At 34.3% G+C, this 25,127-nt stretch overlaps 2 protein-coding genes across 10 annotated transcripts in view; one reads left to right on the forward strand and one right to left on the reverse strand.

Moving 5' to 3' along the window:
• The window catches only part of CEP290 (centrosomal protein 290), a 103,019-nt gene extending 85,301 nt beyond the window's left edge, over positions 1 to 17,718 (reverse strand). For 3 of the 5 annotated variants that reach the window (XM_077111540.1, XM_077111538.1, XM_077111542.1), the window contains exons 1-11: positions 17,363 to 17,718; positions 16,697 to 16,826; positions 16,506 to 16,583; positions 13,402 to 13,471; positions 13,051 to 13,097; positions 11,224 to 11,367; positions 5,503 to 5,556; positions 4,614 to 4,766; positions 4,036 to 4,218; positions 3,332 to 3,421; positions 908 to 1,030 (exon numbers count right to left, since the gene is read on the reverse strand). In XM_077111540.1, coding sequence (XP_076967655.1) covers positions 908 to 1,030; positions 3,332 to 3,421; positions 4,036 to 4,218; positions 4,614 to 4,766; positions 5,503 to 5,556; positions 11,224 to 11,367; positions 13,051 to 13,097; positions 13,402 to 13,471; positions 16,506 to 16,583; positions 16,697 to 16,798 — 1,044 coding nt within the window. In that variant the 5' untranslated portion in view covers positions 16,799 to 16,826; positions 17,363 to 17,718. Of the gene's footprint in view, positions 1 to 907; positions 1,031 to 3,331; positions 3,422 to 4,035; positions 4,219 to 4,613; positions 4,767 to 5,502; positions 5,557 to 11,223; positions 11,368 to 13,050; positions 13,098 to 13,401; positions 13,472 to 16,505; positions 16,584 to 16,696; positions 16,827 to 17,362 lie in introns of those variants that run through there. The other 2 variants (XM_077111539.1, XM_077111541.1) reach the window with 2 other exon arrangements.
• Positions 17,599 to 25,127, forward strand: part of TMTC3 (transmembrane O-mannosyltransferase targeting cadherins 3) — a 70,650-nt gene continuing 63,121 nt past the window's right edge. For 2 of the 5 annotated variants that reach the window (XM_077111543.1, XM_077111547.1), the window contains exon 1: positions 17,599 to 17,944. The gene's annotated coding sequence lies outside the window, so the exon portion shown is untranslated. Of the gene's footprint in view, positions 17,945 to 19,254; positions 22,769 to 25,127 lie in introns of those variants that run through there. The other 3 variants (XM_077111545.1, XM_077111546.1, XM_077111544.1) reach the window with 3 other exon arrangements.

The raw sequence follows: 25,127 nt of genomic DNA on the forward strand, positions 1-25,127 counted from the left end.
ATGTTAAAAGCAAGGAAAAAGATATCTTTTTTTTTTCCAACAAGATTACAGAATTTATTTTTTAAGGACCAAAACAATGCCTTTTTTATTTGTATATACACAAGTGCACTACATAATACACTGCAGTCACTCTAATATTTAAAGATGGAGATGATGGATAACACTTTGACAAATGCGAATTCCAGAACATCCTTACATTTTTGGCTTTTTATGATTCCTTGTGCAAATTATTTTTCCTCATTATCCATATAATTCTATATTTTTGCCATTTTATATATTTGTGTTTTTACATGTACTTTTTCTTTAACTCAACTTATTTTTCCCCTTTACAGCATTTCATTCAAAAGTATTGTCTCCTGTAGTTTTTTTTATCCTTAAAGTCCTTCCCAAATTTCCTTCTTTCTTTTGGACTAATACTAGATGGTGAAAAAATGACTTCTACAAAAGCACATTTTTACTAAAAATCAAATCTTTATGTAGTACAAATTAAAGCCAAACTTTTAGCTTATTTTACATTGTACATAATATGTCAGCTCTGACTAGGATGCACACAATATGATAAATTTTAGTAATTGTGATTTAAAATATTTTAACATTTCTAAACTTTTAATTTAGAATATATTATGAAATAATTCCCAACCTAAATAATGTGTGTATTACATGTTCCAACAAAACAATATATACAAAATTATTCTATTCCTAACCCTAACCCCAAGCTTAATTCTAATTTTTTCTTGGTACTGGCTGATATCTAAAATGTCAAAATACCATTCTGTAAAAAGTTTTATTACACACTTAGTAACGCAAGCCACTAGGTAAACACAGAAGACAAAATAAATAAGACAATTCAAAATTTTATTACCAACTGATAAAGCTGTAAGATAAACCAATTTTGAGAAGGTTTTACCTGTTGCAAGGCCATAATATTACTTTTATCAGCATCAAGTTGGGCATTTTTAAGTTTCTCCCTCAGGTTATGTAACATTTGTTGATAGCCAATAATTTCATCATCTTTAGATGACAAAATCAACTAGATAAAAACAGAAGAGATTTTATTACTGAAGAGTCAAACTAATAAACCATTCCTTATTTGAAATGACTAATATATATTATTAGCTGACTTCAAGAAATATAGGAAATAAAATTCTTTGAAGTGAAAAAACATCAGCAACTATTGGTATAATCTTTGTTCCTTTTGTGTATATAACCTAAAGTTCAAATCAGAAATGATTCGAAAGCATATAATATAAATTGTCAAACTTTCAAAGCCCATTCACAAACAAAAAGTTATAAATACCTCCATACAACTGCAGTAGGTTATATCCAATTCATTTTTATGAAGAAAACATTAAAATATCACTGAAGGGCATAAAATGTATCTTGAATGAATGGAATGGAAAGTATCTTGTGTTCTTATATAGAAGGACCAAATATCATAAAGATGTCAATTCACCTTAAATCAATTTATAAATTCAACACACACCCAACAAAAATCTACAAGTTTTTTCTTTAAAGAAATAGACAAGATGTTTCTAAAATTCACAAGAAAAAAATTCATACGGAAAAGTCTAAAAAAAGAAAAATGAGAAAATCACAGCTTTTTCTGATACTCAAACATACAATAATTAAAACAAGATTACATGCTTAGAAAACAGATCAATCAATTTAACACTAGAGTCCATAAATAATCCCAAATTCAACAGGAACTCTGCATGTAATAAAAATAGAACTGTATTTCAGTAGGAAAAAGATCAAATTTTCAATAAACGGTGTTAGAACAGGGTAACCATGTAGGAAAAAGTAAAGTTGCATCCACATTTCACTCGTCAGTAACAAAATTAATTCTGTATGCTTCAGAGATTTAAATGTAAAAGATGAAACCAGAAAGTAATAAAGAAGAACATGAGAAAGTGATTTTATATTTGGAAGTCTTTCTAATTATGACAAAAAGACTAAAAGGAATTGTAAAAAATAATAAATTTACATCATATTAAAGTATTTCATAGCAAAAAATACATAAAATCAAAAGACAAGTGATTAACTGGAGGAATATATTTGCAATACATCATAATTACCCTTGTAGCAATTCAACCTACTGGCATGCTTATATATTTGTAAAATAATGAATATGCATGGATATTTTTCAAAGCATTGTTTCTAGTAACAAAAACTGATCACCTTCTAAATGTCAATTAAATAAACAACATACTAAAAAGAACAATTATACAGTTATTTAAAAACCAAAGTAATACTATATTACTAATATAAAATAAAATTTTTAAAGATATTAAGCTTTTTTTTAAATAGAAATGTCACAGAAGAATATGGTTAACATGCTACTCTTTCCTTCCAAAAATGAAATATGACAACTATTTATTCCAGGTGTCGGCAAACTCTGGTCCACGGGTCAAATTTGGCCTGCTGCCTGTTTTGGTAACTAAAGTTTTACTGGAAAACAGCTTTGCTTATTCATTTACATAGTGTCTTTGATTGCTTTTGTGCTGTAATAGCAGAGTTGAGTAGTTTCAACGAGAACAGAAGACCCACGAAGTCTAAAATATTTACCCCCTAATTCTTAACAGAAAGCTTGCCAACCACTGATTTTATAGGCCTTATTTACATTGCTATTGCATCGGTTTAAAATAGAGGTTATCTCAGATTCCTAGATGATAACCAATTCCAAATAGCCAATGAAATTTAAGTAAATGCTGTTAAAAAAGAGTACAGAAGTAATAGTTTTAAAATTTCATAGTATACTTTCAGAATTATCCCAGACTTTGTTTCAAAACATAACCATCATAATCTCAGCTTTCAGTATGCTAAGGCTGGTGTATTTGATTGGGGTGGAGTGCTAAGGAATAAGAAAAGTGTATCCTTTTTGAAAAGGCTGCTGAGATAATCCTGAGAGATCCCATATCTCATTCCTACTCCCATAAAATATCAGTAGGTTGATTAATTTGACATGAAAAGTAGAGGTAGAATAACTATAAAATTAAATTTGGACCTATATAACTAGTGTATACATGACAACTGTGACTTAACATAAAAAATCTGTTTAGGATGACAAATATATCATATTTTGGGCTTAAATTTATATCAAAAGCTTTAAAGTTTAAGTCATTGATGTGGAAGAACTCATTCAAAAATAAATCAGTCCTCTGGGACTACATATGGTACAGTTCTTAGAGCTTTTTCAACTAAGATACATAATAAAAAAAAATCCAACAAAAATGTCATTCTGTAGTATTAGGCTTTCAAATAAAATAAGACTAAGAAATTTAAATCTAAAATGCAAAATGATAAGACTCATTATTTCAATTTAGAAAAGCACCTTCCATTCCTCTACTTTTGCATTGACAGCTACCATGACTGGATCATCTTCTTCATTTTTTGCTTTCAGAGCATCCGTAAGCTCCTGCACCTAAAAGGCAACAATTATTTCAAGAATTCTTGTAAATTGCCGCAATATATACATACTTATATATACAAGTACATACATATACACATATACATATATTACATATGCATATTTATCATTTGAGTATTTCTATAGTTAGAAGTGACATTTAATGATTCCTTCATCTTTATAGTTGCATACTTATTTTTTCATTATTAAGAACTACATTTTAAACATTATTCTTTATTTTAAACAACTTTAATCTCATGTGAAAAAATGAACCAAAATATTGGTTTCTATGATATTTATAATGAATTTATTTTAAGACATAAAACTGTTTGGTCCACAGGGCCTCCAAATCTCTTTAAAAGAAAATTCTCTTAATTATTGGCTTTGTAGGACTGCTGTCTACATATTCAGTCGAGTATTAGCTATATACCCTAGGTGACAGGAACTACGAAGTGTGTGTGAGGAGATTACTAAATACGCTTAGAAAAATACATCAGTATAAACAATATTACAGTATTGTGAAGACAGATGAAAATTCATATCCTAAATAGTTAAAAGTATTTTTAGTTTCAAATTAGTAATGACACTATATGAACCCTGTATAAATAAGTTGTAACAGTAATTCTTACTTGAAGCCGATAATGATCATTTTCTTTTTTTAACTGGTCCATTATATTATCTGTCTGATGCACAATAGCTTTCATTCTATTATATTCATCAGTCATTTTCTCCATTTCCTGTACAGACTCTTCTAGATTTTTTCTCATTTCTTGATTTTGAATTTCAATTTTCTCATTAGTTTCTGTTAAAGTCTAAGAAAGTTAGACACTATAATTTAAAAATATTTTTTTAAGCACCTGAAATTTAAACTAAATAAATCTCAAAGGGAGCCATAAGTGCCCACTGGGGCAAACAGAATTCTTTACAGACATTTAGTACCCAATTAAATTGACAAATAAAATAAAATAGTAAAAAATATGACATAAGGATCTCAATTCTTCTTACACAACACCCAAAACAGACACAAATAATAAAACGAATAAAGAATTTCAACTTCAAACATACATTTATTTCATATTTTAGGAGAACACAACTTCAGAATTTATACTAAAGAACTTAAATATAGGACTAAATACTAGACTTATGTTACAATAAATTAAAAGTTCCATAAGAATTGTTGCACTAAATTGAATTCTATCAATTTTACCTGAATTTCATCCAGATATTGGACTAGTTCATGGTTCTTTTTAGACAACTGTGATCGGTAGTCACTGTCTTCTCCTCTTCTTGATAAAAGTGTTTCTTTTTGTGAATCTATTTGTTTCTGATAATCAATAATATCCTGACGAAGCTGTTCATTCTGCAGATACACCAAACACCACATTCTATTAAGAAAATATCCAAAGTAACAAGATTTCATCCCCTAAATAATGATCTTAGAACCTATCTTTAAATTACCAAGGTTTCAGCACTCTTAAAAGCCTCACCTTTTTCTTTAGACGTTTGTTCTCCAGAAAAGAACAGGAAAAGGTAATTAGAAGTGAGAAAGGCAACATACAATAAAAATAATTATTAGAAATTAAAGAAAGCAAAAAAGCAAAGTTTTAAGACAATGAATTATATTTTTGAGAACCAAGGAAAGCAAAAAATATTAACTATCAACCAAAACAAAGAATAATTCGATTATGTAACAACTTCTATCAGGATAAATAATGGACAGACATTACGTGACTCAGAAGAACCAAATGATAATCAGTATTTATTAGATTTAATGGAAACAGAAATTAGATAAGAAAATAAGAACAGAAATTCAGCCATACATTCAATTAGCTAACTAACCAGCAAAGAATGGCCTATGTCGAAAACAGAAAGTAAGATTTATTCACATGGACCTAAGAGATGAAAGTACTGTTTAATGGCCTTACCTTTAGATTTAGTTTCTATATGACTGAGACAAAGTCATTTCATAAAAGGAGCCACTTTGAAAATAACAATCACTTAAAATATTCCATTTCTGTTTACAATTTAATTTTATGAAAAAAATTTTAACAAACATCTTTGCTGAACCACCACAACTACTAAAACTTTTTACCAACCTCTCTTCTTAATTTGCTGTTTTCATTTTCTGCCTCCTCATTTCGAAGAGCCAACTAGAATTGTAAAACAAAACAAAACGAAAAGGTAAAACATCAGATAAAATTCAGTAGCAATTCACTTATAAAGCAAGGTTTTTGTTTATCATTTTGAATGTTAAATCCTCTCCAATAAAGCAGAGAATGTTTTAGGTAGTAAGGACTTCAGATTTACTTATGACTTGAATAACAGCCCAAAACTTTTTGGAAACTAAGAATTAGAACGGATCTAACAAGATGGGCTGAAAACAGTTAAAGAAAAAAACTCTAAGCAAAGACTACAGAAACATACGAAAAACACAACAAACACTAGCCAAACCAAACAAACAAACAAAAAAACCCCACAAAACCTGATAAAATGAGCAGTGTTCTGTCCAAGATCTTATCATTCGTTATTCTATTTCAAGGCTAAAATACTGTTTGCTCTCACTAAGCAGTAAATTAATTAGAAATATAAGGCAATACATTCTAAAGGTTAAAAAAAAGCAATTTCAAATCAGACTTACTAGGTTTACATCTCTTATCCACCAATTAGTGTGAAGAAGTAAATTAAATTCTCTTAAATTTAGTTTTCTCACCTCCGATACTGACAAAACAATTAAATGAAATATAATAAAGTTCTTAGCATAATGTCACTATATGGAATACGCAAAAATTATGAAGACTCTATCCCACATATAAATGATTTCATTTACATCTCTTTTTTTTTGGTTTCTCAAAACAGGCAAATATTATAACCACATGGTCTTCTCACCTATTCTTCAAAACTCACTCTTACAACCTTTCATTTTCCTGATTTTCCCTTTATTCAGGAATACGACAACCACAGTGGTGTGCAACTATAACAAATTTGGAAGTTTATAAGAAATAACCAAATATTACACGTGATCCTTAACTGGACCTTGGATAAATGGAGGGATGGAGATGGGGATTATAAAGGCCCAGTCGAGGAAATATGATTACAAACTAGATAATATAATAGATTAACAGTAATGAATCAATATTAAATTTCCTGAGTATAACGGCACTGGGCTTATATAGTAGAACACCATTCTCTTTAGGAGATATAGGTTGAAATATGAAGGTGTGAAGTACTATGTTACCTGCAATTAACTCTCAAATGGATCAGGAAAAAAAAAGGAGTGAAATATGTATATGTGAAAGATAAAGCAAATGTGGTGCAATGTTAACGGGTGAATCCATATGAAGGGTATATGGGTGTGCATTGTTTTTTATACAATTTTTATAATGTATGAAAATTTTCAAAATAAAAATTTTAAAAAATTCAGAATAAAATACAAAGTGCTATACAAATTTTAGTTTACCTATTAATATTGTTGTTGTTATCAGGGAGTTAGAAAACAGTACCAGTGTGTTTTGAATTGAAATTGTTAACAAGGGGAGGGATATCAAGAACTCAACTCTGAAGTATTCAATGCTATTAATGTGCTTTTCCTTTGGCTTCTAAAAATACCACTATTCAATATTTCTCTTTTTTCTGGTTGTTCTTCAAAATACCTCTTCCTCTTTCATTCCTTTATTAGGTATTTCTCAGTGCTCTACCTTAGAGTCATTCTGGGTAATTCTACTTGAAAGGCTTCAACAATATCTATACGGAAGATGCACAAATTATCAACATCCATTCAAGTGTCTCAAGAATTCTAGAACCATAGATATCCTTTTTGGCTATCTCCACAGAGACCTCAACATACTAAAACTGAAATAATCTTACACCTTCTCAAACTCCTCTTGCGTTCCTTCTTAATGAATGACACTATCTACTATTCAGTGACCCAACACAAAAAGTTGGAGGGACTCTCTATTCTTCTCTCTTCTCCCACAACCCATCATTCTATCCAAATATGTCTAAGGATCACAAATGTGTCTGTTTCTTAAATTCCTCAGTTATTACCTAAGATAGAACATCATCAGCACTTGCCTGAATTGGCACAAATGTCTCCTGACTAGGGGCCCTGCCTCCAGTCTTGGTTTCCTCAATCCATACTCTACAGAGCAAACATTTAAAGTATATCACTCTGTTTGAAATCCTTCATTGGCTCCTTTCAGGAAAAGGACCAAACCTCTCAGGATCTGGTCCTTGCTCAGCTCTACAGAGAATAATAAATGTTAAAATTGAAAAGGTTAGACAGCACAGTGGTTGAGAACAGATTCTTAAGCCAGGCTGGATTCAAATCCTGGCTGTACCATTTATTAGCTGTGTAACCATAGGCAATTACTTACTGTAGTAGGTTGAATTAAAAAACCAGAAACACATGTTCTTAATCTTAATCCATTCTTGTTGAGTGTGAACTCAATGCAAATACAACATTTTGAAGATGCTATTTTTAGTTAAGTTGTAGTCAACTCAATCAGGATGGGTCGTAATTCTACTACTGGGGGAGTTATACAGAAGGCTTAGGGAGAAAGCCACCAGGAGGGAGAAAATGGAAGTCAAAGGAACCAGGAAAAGAAAGGACAGGATGTTGCTATATGCATTGTAATGTGACAGAAAAGCTAAGAATCCCAAGGATCACCAGCAGCCAGCTCCAGACCACTATACTTTTCAGGGAAAAAGTACTGCCTTACTGATGCCTCCACTTTGAACTTTTCCTAGCCTCCAAACTGTGAGCCAATAAATGCCCACTATTTAAGCCAACCCACTGTACGGTATTTGTTATAGTAGCTGGGAAACTGTGACTCTGTTTCCTCATCAATAGTTTGGGACAAATGACACCTACTTCATATAATAAGTACCAAATGAGGAATAAGGCATGTATGTAAAGTACCTGGCACATAGCAGCAACTCTATGAATGATAGCTATTCTAATCTATATTCCAGCCAAAATAAATAAGTACAGTTCCTAGAATAAACTAGACCATCTCTCACCTATAGATCTGAGCAACTGCTATTATCTTCTACTTAGAATTCTCTTTTTTAAACTACCTTATACACCCCATTCCCTTTGCCAGGCTAACTCCTTCATATCTCAAATTACACACCACTTCCAGAACCTTAAGGCTGATTTAAATATCCTTCCCAGAGTATCCAAAGGTATCCTTATACCCTTATGTATCCACAGGAATATATTGTTAACACCTATTGTTTTAGTTTCCTAGGCTGCTCAAAGCAAATACTATGAAATGTGTCAGGTGAAATAATGGGAATTTATTCAGTCACAGTTGCGAGGCCAGGAAGATATCCAGATCAAATCATCATCAAAGCAATGATTTCTTCCTGAAGACCAGCTGCCAGAGATCCTCAGCTCCTCTGTCACCTGTCAAGATACATGGCATTATTGGGCGGGCCACGGTGGCTCAGCAGGTGGGAATGCTTGCCTGCCATGCCCGAGGACCCGGGTTCAATTCCTGGTGCCTGTCCATGTAAAAAAAAAAAAAAAAAAAAGATATATGGCAGCATCTGCTGTTCTCTCCCTTTTCTTTTGAGTTTCATCGTTTTCAGCTTCTCACTTCCATGGCTTCTCTCCCTCTGTCTGAACTGCATTCTCTCAGAAAAGACTACAGCAATAGGATTACGACCCATCCTATATGAAGTGGGTTACACTTTAACTGAAGTAGCCTCATCAAAACATTCTACTTAAAATTTTAATGAACTTATGAATTTCTGAGTAGTCACAGGAATGAATTAAATTTAAGAATGCTTTTCTGGGGTACATACAATTTCAAACTACTCACCTATGCAACAATTTTTTTGGCATGGGCAGCACCAGGAATCGAACCCGGGTCTCTGGCATGGCAGGCGAGAACTCTGCCACTGAGCCACTATTGCACCACCCTTGTAACATTTATTAATTAATTGATTCCTTAAGAATCAAAATTTTGATATGCACTGTAGACTTATTATTTAGCACAATATCTGATGTGCTATAAATACTCAAGAAAACTAAATGATTAGCTAAGAGTAAGGTAGGAATTGCCAAAACTCGCATTCATATTCCAGCTCAAGGAACATAACATATAGAAAAATATATAGGTCTAAGATATGAATGGACAGGGTTGTGATTAGCTAAGCGTGTGTGATATGAATAATGAAAAGTTGAGTGATACATAGGCTAAAGAGATGAAGAACAATAAAAAAAAACCAAATAAATATCCCCCTTAGTAATTCTATTATTGTTATGTCATAGATTGGATCCTTTGTGACTACTCAGTAATTCATAAGTTCATTAAGTTTTGCTGAGTCAACTCAAGAGACATTCCTTTAAGAGCTAATCCCTAACCTTCAGATGGCATCACCCACACTTCTTCCACTATACAAACTGTATAAATAGTTCACTTTTACATGAATCTTTTTTTTTTAGAATTACAGATTGTATTATTACTGAAATAGTAGTAATAGAAAATATTCATATTTTTAAGAACTTATAGGGAGAAGTTGAGGTTTTAAAAATAGGAAATTATGACAAGTTTATTTGATAAGAATGGAGCTAGAACATGGACAGCATGGTTAATTTTTTAAATGAGATATATGCTTATTTCACAAGCTTGTTGCTAGCTTTTTAAAAAAAACAATTTTATCCACACACAGTACAATCCATCCTAAGTGTACAATCATTGACTCCTGGTATAATCACATAGTTATGCATTAACGACTACAATCCATATGAGAATATTCCCATTTCTTCGAAAAAGAAAGAAAATAAATCCCACACTCCTCCCATACATCCTGCTATGATTGACATTTAGCTTTTACATGAATCTTCTATGTTTCTATGAAAAATAAATATCAAGCATGGAATACTTCCAAATAAATTTACAAAACTCTTTAAATAGCAACATCACCTCATACATATTGCTGCATACTGAAAAGCCTATAACCCTCTAATTCTTAGAAAAAAATGGACAGAATAAAATTATTAGGATGCAATAAAACAGTGACCTTATAAAGGACACAAAGGTAGGAAAAGCTTCTGGATGTCAGAGATGGAGCATTTACCATAAGTAGGCATCAAAATTTGCACTTAGGCAGCTACAACAACATAAAAAACATGTTATTTTCTCACAAAAAATATAAATTTAACTGCAGAAACAATTTTTTTCCTCAAATTATTTTGTGCAAATTATTTTAGAAATAACAAGGAATAGCATAAGAGGTAATAAAAAGCTATGCTTGTACAAAAGATGAAATGTCATGATTTTAAGTATGAATTTACAAAATGTTAGTGCAAGTACTGTTAAGAATCTATATATTTCATAAAGGCATACCTGGAAACAAGAAATCTGATTGCCTATTATTGTATATATCCTTTAAAAATGCATTTCCACGTCTACTGTTAATATAAGCACATCAATACAAACACGTATCACGTTTAACTCAAAATGAACCACAGCAAGTAAATCACTTGTTGATGAATGCTTATTAATTTCTTCAGAAAAAGAATATACAAGTAATCAAGACAAAAGCATCAATTTTATATGTGCTATTTTAATGTTCTGAGAAACATGTACCTGTAAATAGAAACAGTTAATCCTAAATCATATTCATCTGATCGAATGTTTTAATGATGCAATGAAAAAACGAACAGTGATACAAAACTTTTAAGATAAGCGAACATCATTTCTCAGATATAAAAAACTGGTATTATTATCATAACTTATAAAAAGTATAATTAGGTGTTTCATTTAGGTAATTCAAACAATTAAGATTCATTTAAAAATATGCCTTACTTGTTCATTGATTTTCTTCTCCTTCTCCAATTCCTTTTCCATGTCTTCCAATTCTCTATCTTTTTGTTCTAACTGCTTTTCAAGTTGGCGAATTTCATCACGTAAAAACCGAGTATCACGTCCACCTGCAGACTGCTGTGCCATCTTAAAGTAATTAAATAAAAGTATAAACTAATCCCATTCTATTTGCAGGTTCAAATGAATCAATAACAAGCAAATAATTACCTTGGCTTTAAATTTTTGTTCTATTTCAACACCATATGTCTAAAATCATTTTAGCTTAAGGACCATTTTTAAAATTTACCTTAATAAAGCATTAGTTCATAGGCTCACAACTCCCTAATCTTTTCCTGAATCACCCAGAGATAAAATGAACTGACTGTCACTTACTCGGACTCTGCTATAGTCACTGAGCCACAGAGACCAAACTAAACTGCAAAGACACAGAGCATAGATAATGAAACATGTCTTCTCTTGAGTCTCAGATCTCTAAAACCAGGCTACAAATCACCAGTCCCCTACTCCATTCAATGAACCTCTATGCTCTTAACTATCATTCCCCCACCACCCTACAAAAACTTCAGCTCCTTTGAAGCTCACATGATATCCAGCTATTCCGTCATTACCAATCAAGACAGTGACCAGCTATCAACATTTCAAATCCACTGAGAATTTTGGCTCATGGTTCACAGTTTTCCTTCCATTAACAGCTCAATTTCCACATTCACTTCATCTTCATTCTGGTCTCATTTTCTTCTCTTTTTTTTGACTTGTTTCTTGAATTCATTAGAGCCTTCTACTCCCATGTCCACACCAGAATGTTGTATAAGCAAGAATATCCTCTAAATTATCCTCACTATACCTGCTCATTGACCTCAAAGCATACACTAACCCCTTGATATCTCTTCTACCTCCCTATCTCTCACCCCTATTCCACCCCCCAAATTTTGACCTATCTGCCTATTCAACTAAGATTCCATAATCATCACTTCAACTACTTTACTACTACTATCTTCAATTGCCCTACCTTTCTATACTTCTGCAGCAGCTACAAGGCTAAACATTAAGACAGAATCAATGCAACTTCATAATTGATTTCATAAATACTGATATTCAACAGGTAATAAGAAATAACTTGTACAAGTTCACAAGAGTTAAAAAGTAAAAAAATCAGGATTTGAACTCAAATCTGCCTGACTCCAGATTCTCTACCCAAACCAGCCTCCATTACATGCTTCAAGCTTTCTTAGCCTTTCTTAGTTTGACTACACCATCTCTCACCAATATTTTTAGCAGATAACTTTATCTTCAACCTCCAGTCGTTCAGACACTAAACGTATAAACCTAAGAGTTCTGTACAAATCCATTCTTCTCCCACTACTATTATAAAGGAAGAGGGTCCCTCTTCCTTCCAAAGGCTAATTTGTTTATATCCCATTTCTTCTTACCTTTTTTAAGAAACTCAATGCATTCAGTTCCTAAAAAATATCATTTTGGCTCTTTTCCTTCTCAAAAAAGACTTCTACCATACCCATCCATCACTATTCCCCAAATTCCCACCTCACTCTGGTTACGAGTAACCCCTCTTTATACTAACTACTAAAGACTATAAACTCCATGAGGTTTTTGAGCTTTTAAATTTTGTTCACAGTTGGATATTCAATATTTAGAACTTAAGGCTTATAACAGCCATGTAAGCACATACTGAACAAATAAGTAAGAACACAATGTCTTCCATGGGATTTTTCTAGTCAGTAATATTTGAGTAATAATTCAAAATAATTAAGTTAATGGCCATTATGCTCTAGGGAATACAAAAGGACATACCTCCAGTTCGTTTTCCAGTTTCATTACTTTAGTTTTTAATTGATTTTCTATTAAAAGAAACCAAGACAAGTTTTCAATAGATCAGGATTACCTTAACTCAGACTTTTAATGAAATTTTAATAAAATAATAAAATTATTTTAAAATTTAAGATTCTATGCTGATGGTAATAATAAGGCAATGTAAGAGAAAGTAACCATTATGCATGAGATACATGAAATAGGAGTCTGGAAAATGTCTTTTTAAATAAACAGAATATTCACATTTTACAGAATATATTAAATTTCATTCCACTGCTTAACAAATAAATGAAATTTATTATTAAACACCATAATAAACTTTTTTCCACTTACCAAATTTTGCTTGTTCTTCTCCAGCTTTTTCAACTTCTTCCAATGCTAACTCTACTTCTTGAGCTTTCATCTAAATATGAAAAATTTTTAAAGTTATTTCAATATACCTTTACACAAGAAAAGTACTGAAAACAAGCATTTTGCTTTATTTATCTATCATTCCAATACTCAGTGCCTGTGATGCATGGCATATGAATACATTCAGTAAATATCTGTTCAATGAATAAATGAATGATTTTCTTATTTAAGGCGATAGTTTCTAGATTCGTAATACTATTATCTTTGAGTCTTCCTTTTCTCTCCAGTCTTATATCAGGTATGCAACTTCCTCCTTTGTAATATTTTTCACTATCTCTTTTTCAATTATCATTATTCTAGCTCATAACATAAACTCCAGGTTCAATTCACTTTTTTTTTTCTAATGGGCAGGCATCAGGAATCGAACCCGGGTGTCCGGCATGGCAGGTAAGAACTCTGTCAGTGAGCCACCATGGACCGTCCTCAATTCACTTTTATACATAGTATATACCATGCCCAGTTACTCTAAGGCATATTTAAAAATATATATTTTTATTGAGAAATCTTCACACACATACAGTCCATGTACAATATACAATCAATTGCTCACAATATCATCACATAGTTGTGTATTCATCACCACAATCAATTTTAAAACATTTGCATCACTCCAGAAAAACAAAAAGAAAAAACTCATACATCCATACCCCTTATCCCACCCTCTCAATGACCGCTAGTATTTCAATCTACCCAATTTTTTTTTTACCCCTTATTCCCCTTCCATTATTTATTTATTTATTTTTCCTTATTTTTTTTTACTCATCTGTCCATACCCTGGACAAAAGGGGTATCAGACACAAGTTTTTCACAATCACACGGTCATATCGTAAAAGCTATATACGTATACAATTGTCTTCAAGAATCAAGGCTATGGAACACAGTTTCACAGTTTCAGGTATTTCCCTCTAGTCACTCCAGTGCATGATAAACTAAAAAGAAATATCTGTACAATGCAAAAGAATAACCTCCAAGATAATCTTACAACTCTGTTTGAAATCTCTCAGCCATTGAAACTTTCTTTCATTTCTCTTTTCCCTCTTGGTCAAGAAGGCTTTCTCAATCCCATGATGTCACACATAGCCAGGGAGATTTAAACTCCTGGGAGTCATGTTTCTCATAGAAGAGGGAGCACTGAGTTCACCTGCACAGCTGGCTTAGAAGAAGAGGGCACATCTGAGCAACAAAAGAGGTTCTCTGGGGGTGACTCTTAGGCATAATTGTAAGTAGGCTTAGCTTCTCCTTTGCAGGCAAAAGTTTCATAGAGGCAAACCCCAAGATCAAGGGCTCAGCCTACTGAATTTGTTGTCCCCACTGCTTGCAAGAATATCAGGAATTCCCCAGATGGGGAAGTTTATTATTTCTTCCTTTCTCTCCAGTCCCTCAAGGGGACTCTGCAAATACTTTTTTATTCTCTGCCCAAATTATTCTGGGATATATCAGGGCATTGCATAACCCCTATACAAACCAGTAAGATCTCATGTCTAAGGCATATTTTTACATCTGTTGATGGTAACTCAAAACTCTTAATGGCTCCTTGTTGTTGTTAGCATAAAATAAGGTCTTAAGATAGCCTATCCCAAACCATTCACCAATGTGCTATATTCTCTACACACTTTCTGCAGCTGTTTCCTTAAATGCAAAGAATAAGCACACTCCTATTTCTTGTCTTTAATTACGGTAATTTCTCAGCTCTAGAATCTCTTTACCATTTTACCATTCCCCATTCACTTATCTAAAACTATTGTCAGACCTGATCCTGCATGAAGTCTTCAAAGTTTTCTCAAACCTCTTAGATCTCTCCTCCTTTTATCTACAACTATAGCAGTTATTGCCTGCATTATTCATTAGGACCTCCGTATATACCAAAACGTATTATTTATTTCTAAATAAACCCATTCTGCTTCCCCTACACATTCTTCTAGGAACTTTAGAGCAGGAACTAGCAATGCTTTGCACACTAAGGGCTCTCTTCAGCCACATTTTTTATTTTTTTTTATTTTTTTTATTTTTTATTTTTATTTTTTTATTAACGGAAAGAAAAAAAAAAAAAGAAATTAACGCAACATTTAGAAATCATACCATTCTACATATGCACTCAGTAATTCTTAACATCATCACATAGATGCATGATCATTGTTTCTTAGTACATTTGCATCGGTTTAGAGGAACTAGCAACACAACAGAAAAAGATATAAAATGTTAATATAAAGAAAAGAAATAAAAGTAGTAGTAATAGTAAAAAACAACAACAACAAACAAACCAACAAGCAAACAAAAACAAAAAAATCCCTATAGCTCAGATGCAGCTTCATTCAGTATTTTAACATGATTACTTTACAATTAGGTATTATTGTGCTGTCCATTTTTGAGTTTTTGTATCTAGTCCTGTTGCACAGTCTGTATCCCTTCAGCTTCAATTACCCATTGTCTTACCCTGTTTCTAACTCCTGCTGAACTCTGTTACCAAGGACATATTTCAAGTTTATTCTCGAATGTCCGTTCATATCAGTGGGACCATACAGTATTTGTCCTTTAGTTTTTGGCTGGATTCACTCAGCATAATATTCTCTAGGTCCATCCATGTTATTACATGGTTCATAAGTTTATCTTGTCTTAAAGCTGCATAATATTCCATCGTATGTATATACCACAGTTTGTTTAGCCACTCTTCTGTTGATGGAGATTTTGGCTGTTTCCATCTCTCTGCAATTGTAAATAACGCTGCTATAAACACTGGTGTGCAAATGCCCGTTTGTGTCTTTGCCCTTAAGTCCTTTGAGTAGATACCTAGCAATGGTATTGCTGGGTCGTATGGCAATTCTATATTCAGCTTTTTGAGGAACCGCCAAACTGCCTTCCACAGTGGTTGCACCCTTTGACATTCCCACCACATTTTAATATATCTCACTTTTTGAGTGTTGATTCAGATTTTACAAAGTACTTAGGCAGAGATTACTTATTTCAGATAAGAAGAGATTCTTAAATGCTTTCTAATAGTTTAATAATAAAATCTACTGCATACAAACCTTCATTAGTGACTGAGTAACTCTGAAAAGATGTATCACATTTTCTTGATTTTCATTTTTTAGTTCATTTACTTCCACCTATGTAAACAAAAAGCAACTATTTAACCAAACTATAAGAACGCTTCCAGTTCTACTACAAAATGATTTCAGGAGCAAAGATTTAATCATGGTTCTATGTATATATTAAGCACCTTGGATAGTGAAATCAATAAATTATCTGCCAATTCTTCTTGACGAGGCAGGTCATCTGGGTCAATTTTCATAATTTCTTTCCAGTTTATATTAGGTGGCATCTTGAATTCTTTCACTGTGCTTTACCTTCTATAATAAAACAAGTGTATATTAGCATTTCCAAGGTAAACAGTCTTGACTCATAACTCTCTGCGGTGTTAGTTATGGCTCCTTAATTGCAAAAGAAGTAAATGGGCAAAATAGCCTAACCAAGAACTGTAGCAGTCGGCCCAAACTGTCAGAAAAAAAAACAGTACCGAATAAATAAAATTCGACGGCTTCCTTGCTAAAAGAATCCAGGTTAGGCCTGAGATTCTGGATCCCCTTCCCGACAAACCCTGTCCTCAACACGCGCGCACATTTAATGGTGCCAAGAGCGGGGACACTTGAAAGGCTTAAAATGACTGACTCGGATAAGCAGCAACTACGGGTAAAAAAAAAAAAGTGCGGAAATAAACATTTGGACTGAGTGAAGTTGGCCTGGGAAACCAGGGCTGGAGCGCGGAAGGCAAGATTGCAGAGAGACTAAAAGCGGCGGAGAAGCGGCGCTGTTAAATACAGGCCCTGTGAGGCTAAAGAACCCGCGTTTCACAACACTCCGACAGCTCTCAGGAAGAGCAACCCACCTAGATCAAAACAGGTAGCCAGCGAAGAACCCTCATCTACCGCACCCACCACGCCTAAGCCAGCCGCCGAGCTCTGACCACACCCCCAGCGCCGTTCCACTCGACGTCTAGGTCCGGCCAACTGGAACCATGCAGAGTAGCGGCGGTGGCTGCTAAGCGACGCCTTTCCCCACCCCGCAGACTCCGGAGCAAGGCCCCGGATGCAAGCAGAGCCTACATTTCACGACTGTGGATTAATGCTTTACGTTTAGATTCCCCGCCTATACGTGCTAAAGAAGAGGAGAAGGCATGCAATTAGGCCTCTAAATCCCAGAGCGCAGTTCTGCGCCGAGTCCTGTGCATGCTGGGAGCTGAAGCCGCTGGGAAAGGGAGGGTGGGTGTTCCCAGCGTGCAGTGCGGGAAGCTGCGCCCGAACCCGGGCAACCTGGATAATACTTAGACGCGGGAGGTACGGGGGCTGAGACGCGTCCACACTGGTGGCCTGAGCGAGTTAGGCCATGACTATGGCTTCAGTGGCCTCACTCGCTGGGCCCTTCTTCCTGCGCTTTCCCTAAGCGGCTATCGCTGTGGTACCTCTACCAGGTGAGGTTCGGCTGTCGGTCAGCGGAGGGAAAGGAATTGAGGGGAAGCTCCACGCACTGCGACCGAAGGGCCTGGCCCTGTTTTGAAGAGCTAGTAAGCGCCACCTTCTCCTCAGGCGTTTGCAAGAGGCGCCAGGGTGGTGCCCTCTGCGAGGAAAAAAGTTTTGTCCTTCTTTGGTATCAGAATCTATCTCCATATTGTGAAGTGGGGCCCGCGCAGCCCAGAGCGTGGTTTGGGGACCAGTGAAGAATTGAAAAGATGTGGTGGTCCTCCGATCTTGTCCGCTTTACCATTGCTCTCGCGGATTTAAGGATTCGATAAGTGCTAGGGTAGAGTGGAAAGAAGAGGTCCCTGCTGGGGGTGGGAGGTGGGTGTTGGAGAGAGAGAAGGGCCGCTAGGTTTGTCAAACCACTTGTTTGATTGCCGAGGGTACCTTCTATGGGAGGGCCTCTTCAGTTATTTACCGCACTTATTCGTGCGAGTTTTGAGCATCCTTCTGCTCCCCGCGATTCTGGAGTATGAGGGATTAGTGCTTGATACAGCACTAGGTAATTTAAGAAGCTGTAGACTTGAAATGTAAAATGACTTCCCAGCTGTGTGTGCCAGTGCGTCTCATCGTTACCATTTTTTTTTCCTTAGCTTTTCTTTCATTATTAATACGATAGTAAATTTTCCTTTTGAAAATAAAAGATTTCTTTTCAAACCACTCGTTTGAGTATTAAAAGTAGCCCAGGTGAAAATAAAAACGTTAACTTTGTGAAATAAATTTTAGAGACATGTGTTGGGTTTGTAGATACTATAATTTAGTCCTTTACTGAAAGATTATATGCCAAATACTGTGCATTATTTCATTTAATCTTCATAAAAATCCAGTGGGATGGGTTCTTAATACTGTACTCATTTTCCAGCTAAGTTAAGAAACTGCATCTTAGAGAGTTTAAGTACTCTGATCAAATCTAAGTAGGATAATTGAACATGGTTCTTTCTTTCTGGAGGACAAGGTCTTAACACCTACTCTAACTTCTCTGGGCACCAGTATTTGTAAAGGGCTGAGTGAATCAACTTTTCTATCTATGTTAAATATATCATATTCTAATTGAGACTTTATTTCGTCTGGACTTCAAATATTCTTCACATTCAATGTTTTTAATTCACAATTTACAGGGAAAGGAAGGGATGAAATTTAGTATTTACTTTGCTTATTACTGCATATTTATTTTTGTAAGAAGAATCTTTTTTATCATAATACCCTGTTTTCTACATAACTTTCATTGTAACTAGCTATTACTTGATATTTATTTTACTGATTTTGTTTTACTGTATTGGTCTTTTTTGTCCTTACCTTCCTTACCTTCTTATTCATATTTATATTACCAGCACGTGAAGGTGCCTGGCCTATGGTAAGTTTTATTCTCATTTTTCAGAAGTTAAAACAAATTCAGAGAAATTAAGTGATTTCCTAATAATTGGTGAAGCTAATATAACCCAGATCTCAATAATAATCCTGACTAAAAGCAAACTCGTGCATAAAATTTCATTCTTTAACCTGTTCTATTTTTGAGCTTGAACACTGTAATAGACACTGGAGATACTTTGTATCTCACTATGTAATTCTGAGGAAAATCGCTAATACTGTCCATTACTTTTCATCACATTTTGTGCATTATTCAGTTTCCACAAAGAGCAGGGATTAATGTGACCTTCTTTCAGAAACACTTGCCTAGACCTGCCTTCTTTTTTCTCTAGGGCTTTATGAACAGTTTTATCTGACCAAAATCTCTTTGCGAGATGGATTTGTCTTTTGTCATTGCTACCTCTGTTCTCTGAAGCAGTCAGCCAGTATTTCTTAGATGTTACTACTGTTCTCTTTTTGCTGCCTTATCATGTAAATAAGTGGTAGCTTACTTTTTCAGTGTCTAAAATAAAGCAGGAAATATATTCACTATGTATGGTTAATACTTTGTTTTTGCCTCATTCTCTTGGAGAGAGGTGTGTACAGCAAGCAGACACTTGTCTTCCTTCAACATGAGAAGACTGGAAAGGATAGTAGACGTCATAGCAGGCCAAACAAACTTACAAACTTTAGAAGTAGAACATAGAACGTTGTTGTTAAAGAAGATGGTACAGTCACCATGGAACCATTGAACTGGGAGGACTTCCCTTCATAGGCTAAATATTTCCAGATTCATTATTGCAGGTTTATTTTTTACACAATTGAACTGTTGGATCATTGGAAAGAGTGAGCACTCAGTACAATTTTGTTGCCAGAATTGTATTATAAGATGTGTTTGTATCTATGATGTAGGTTATAAGTTGTCTTTAGTTGCAGTCTGAAATTACTCTACAGCTCAGGTGAAAAAAAAACAACTGATAGAGCTGCCTTCTGCTGAAGTAGCTTTATGCTAAGAAATACTAGAAAGCTTGAGAAGAAATGTACTACCAATAAAATTTTTAAAAGATATAAATATCATGAAAAGGAATAATCCTGTTATATTTTCTCAGAATACATTAGAAGAAAAAGGAAAATTTTTAAAATGAGACATCAGTGATATAGAATATTGTTCTGAAATATCCAACCTCCTGATAATACATATTTCTAAAAACGAGAACTTAAAAGATAGAACAAAACTAATAAGGTATTTAAAAAAAAAAAACGAGAACTTAGAACAAAACTATTAAGTAAAACATAGGAAACTTGCATAATGAGAAACATTTTAGATTTGTATTTTTAAATATAATTACTGTGTTTTCAGTTGAAGCGTTTTGTTGCCAGGTGAAGGTATTTGGATTTATAATGTTTGTATACTGGCCAATGACACGGAAAAGCCAATCATAGCTGTAATAAAATATATAGTGACATCTCATTTTTGTAATGTAAGCAGATAAACCAAGCGACTCTCCAATCACACTATTTGCATATGTATGGGTATGCTTGTGAACATAGAAAAAAAAACCTCTAAATTCACAAAACAAACAATTGACAGTGATGTATTACATTTTTACAGTGTGACCCCCCAGGGAATCATGCTTCCCTCTATACTTAGTGTAACTAACCCCCCTCCCCTTAGCCTTCCAAACTCTACCTTTGCAGATTGTTCTTTCGGACAGAGACTAAGATGATTCTACATCTGAGCTCCTGAACATGAACTAGAATTAGCACTCCTTTTCTCATATTAAGCTGCCTTGGAGATTTTTTAAAATTCTGTCATTGGCAGTTTTATAACCTCCCCCACATTGATTCTGGATTTAAATTGCTTGGTTGAGAATAACAATGCATTAAGGAAGCAGAGGCCTGAAAGTTCCTGCATTGAAACTTGCCCTGTTGTTTTCCTGAGATCACCATTTAAAGAATCCCAGGCTAATTCCTAGATGATGGGGCCATGAGTAGCAGAGACTAGCCTTCCAGGCTGAGACTTCTACTCTTTAAATTGTTAGCCATAGTTGTTATCAGACAAAAGTGGTGGATTCGTTTGCCAGACGCAATCAGTAACCAATTCCTGAGACACTGGGGTTTCAAAGACAGAATTTATTTCTAGGCATGTAGTAGGTGAGCAGATGGCCTAGAGGCCTAAGATCTGTTTCCCTGAGTTTAGAGGGTTCAGGATTTTTAAGGAGTTTAGTGAGGGGAGATGCAGTCACTTTGGATAACAAGTTTAAAGCAGAAAAGGACACAATGTTATTTCAATAGGAGAACAGAAGTTGAAAGGAGAGAAGGCAGAACTATCACTTCAATACTAAAAGTATAAAAGTGTAAGCCAAAAGAAAGGGATACAAGTTATCTTTAATAGTTGAATCTAGGGAATATGATTTACAAATATCTAGGACTGAAGCTAGTTAATGGCTGACTACAAATTATCCATTAGCATTAGGGTCTTTGCCCTACAAGAAAATGACCAGAAAAAAAGAAGTAACAATTCTTAGTCACAAAGGTACAAGATAAGGGCTTTTTGCAATCATTTCAGATAGGGCAACTGACTTATACTTTAGTGATTTAGATATTCCCCTGTCTACTCCAATATCCCAGAAAGCAAAAAGGAATAGATTCGGTAATCATAATCATCCCTTAAATCCTAATTTCTCAGTTACATAGTCAAGCCACAAAATAACTGTAGCCATGTGAGTGACCCCAGGCAAGTTCAGCAAAAGAACCACTAAGCTGAACCCATGCCAGATTGTTGATTTACAACCATGTGAGCCTGCAGTTTTAGTTGTCATTGTATCTAGGGGAAGCTCTCTTAATATTGGTAACGAGGCATCACAAAAGTAAAACATCTTGCGATGCCATCCACTCAGTGAAGATTGGCACCTTATTCATAAACACATGAGATGCTTCTTGAATCCCTCACCTGTACAAAATTTGTAAAGGACCAAGATACTCTTTTTTTTTGCACATGGGCAGGCACCAGGAATCGAACCCGGGTCTCCAGCATGGCAGGTGAGAACTCTGCCACTGAGCTACCATTGACCACTCTAAAGGGCCAAGATAAAATAATTTTTTTAATTCCCCCAGGAAGCTCAATGTGATAGAAAGGGAAAAAGAGAGCTATTTCTGTTACATGCTCATGAGCTCAGTTGTGTTGTCAATTTATGTTCTGTCCAAAAGCCACCTGTAGAAGCAGAGGTTGGAAAGTGGGAATGACAGACAGACCTCCATAAAGAAAGCTGGAGAAATAACCAGTTTTCAAGGAGGAAATAAGGACCTTCTAATGAAGGAGAATGACATGGAGGTAAAGGAAATTTCAAGTGACTTTCCCCAGTGATTGCAAGCTTTATTCCCAAAGATTCCACAAACACCCATGAGAGTCTTCGCTTTGAATATGACAGGTAAGTACTTTTTGCTCTCCTACTCTTTCATCCCTCTCCATTCTCCTGTAACTCTATAGGGTTCAAAAAGTTTTTACAGGAATGTAAAGTACTGCCTGTAGATGAGGAAAGAGAAAACTATACCATATCTCGATTCCTTGATAATAAACTTCTCTTTTACTGTAAGCTCAAGCCTGAGGCAGAAGAGAATCCCAAAGTTAAATCAAGTTGAGAGTTTTGGTTTCTGTATTGAAACTGAGCATTTCATTAACTGAATGAAACTTTTTTTTGCCACTTAAAGTAACTGCAAAACTTTTTATTACCTAACTATATTGAGAAACTATTGAATCTGTCCAAGGTAAAGTAACATTTTTGAAATTGCATAAGCCTTTAAATTGAGCCTAAGAAAAAGTATTATTTTTATAAAGTAACATGAGAATAGTCATTGTCAGTTTTTCTTTGATGTTTGGACAACTTCAAGTTGTACTAACTGAATTCCCTTGTCAACCACATTTAAATCCTTATGAAATCCCCTTAATGTAAAACTGAATTTATAAATGTATTTATTTTTAAGAAATTTAGTTGCCTGACTTAAAAAGCAAAACTTTCTCAATACTTGTACAACTTTGGTATAACTAATAATTTGAACTTAAAACTATAGTAATTCCTTAGTTCTTACAAAAATTTCAGTACAAGATGTAAATTTGGCTACATTCTTATTAGACACTAAAAAATCCTAAATCCAGAAATTGCATAGTTGATAATATAGTTTTATTTATATTATTCAATTATATAAGTTGTAATTATAATTTAATACTGACTCCAGTATGTGAAATTCTCTTAAATATTACAAATACTCTAAAATCAAATAAATGTTTTATTCCTAAATATAACTTCAAAATACTAAAACCACAGGATTTATTTATTTCTTCTTCTCTGTTAATTTTAAACTTTCCTGTCATTAAAATACTTACCTAGACAAGTTTTATCTTTCCGAAAGAATTGGTGTTACTGGGTCAGGGAACTGAGGTTAATTATGGGAGAAAGTTTTTCAATTAGTAGATGCGACTATCTTCATCTGCTCAACAATGGATATCCTGAGTTATTTTGTTTTTCTAAATCACCAATACATAGATCTATAATTGAAGAGTTTAATAGTTCCTTATTTCAATGTAATTGAAGGTAAATTGGTTATAATTTCTTGGGAATATTTCTCAGGACCACTGTCTACTGGTTAATAGACTTGCATGCATGGCTGTCATTCTGGGCATTCCGTTTGCCTCTGCCTTGTGTTAATTCCAGTGTTTTCTGATGTCTTAGTATACCCCTTCATTTATTAGAGTACCTTCTCTACTAGTTTCCTGAGAATGAACACATCCGTAAATTTTTTTGAACCCTTGAATGTCTTAAAAAATGTATTTATTTTACTTTCTCACTGATTTTTTGGTTTTATTAGTGTAGAATTTTAGTTAGAAGTCATTATTCCTCAGAAATTTGAAGGGTTGCTCCCTTTTTATATTCCTTTTTCTAGCTTCCAATATTGCTGCTGAAGAAAATGATTGTTATGATTCCTAATTTTTGGTATGGAACCCTGCTTTATTTCTGGAAACTTTGGAATCCTCTTTGTTTCCAGTGTTGTAAAATTTTACAGCATTCTATACCCGGTTGGAGGAGAGGGCTGGAAGGTCTTAACATAATCAGATATGTACATAGGTTTTTACTTAACCCTCCTTTTCAGTATGCTGTCTTCATTCTCAGTTGTCTCTAGTGTCCCCTGGATTAGAGACCCTCTGTTTCACTTTCTACATAGAGGAAACCTCCACTCTTCTGCATTGGTGTAAAAAGGATAGTTAATTGGTTGAACATAGTGTGACAGGGCTTTAAACTTTAACAAATCCAACTGTTCCTGGCTTTATTTCCTGAGGTCTTAGACACCACCAATTTTTGAGATTGGTATTGGGGAATGGAGTGCTGGAATCAGAAACTTTTCAGCCTTTCTTTATCAGCCAAAGATTTGCTTTCCTGGGCTCTACTGAATCACTTATTAATCCTTTTGCTTTTCCATCTTCCAAAATTTATTGCTGTGATCTCCCTATTGTCTTCATCTTTATGGGTTTTATCCCTTCCTTTTTTTTTTTTTTAGAGCTTGACGGTCATTGTAGAGTAGGTTTTGAAATGAGCTAAAGCAAATATCTGACCAGTTTCCAATCTTTAGGCAGAAGCACCATCACCTTTTTCTTTTTTTTTTTTTTTAAGCCCCAAGACTCGGGGCTCAGCCTATAGCTTTGGTTGTTCACACTGCTTGTGAGAATATCAAGAATTCAGCTTGGGGAAGTTGAATTTCTCCCCGTTCTCACCATTCCCCAAAGGGGGCTTTGCA

This window comes from Tamandua tetradactyla, chromosome 7 (assembly GCF_023851605.1).
Source record: "Tamandua tetradactyla isolate mTamTet1 chromosome 7, mTamTet1.pri, whole genome shotgun sequence".
Classification (NCBI taxonomy): domain Eukaryota; kingdom Metazoa; phylum Chordata; class Mammalia; order Pilosa; family Myrmecophagidae; genus Tamandua; species Tamandua tetradactyla.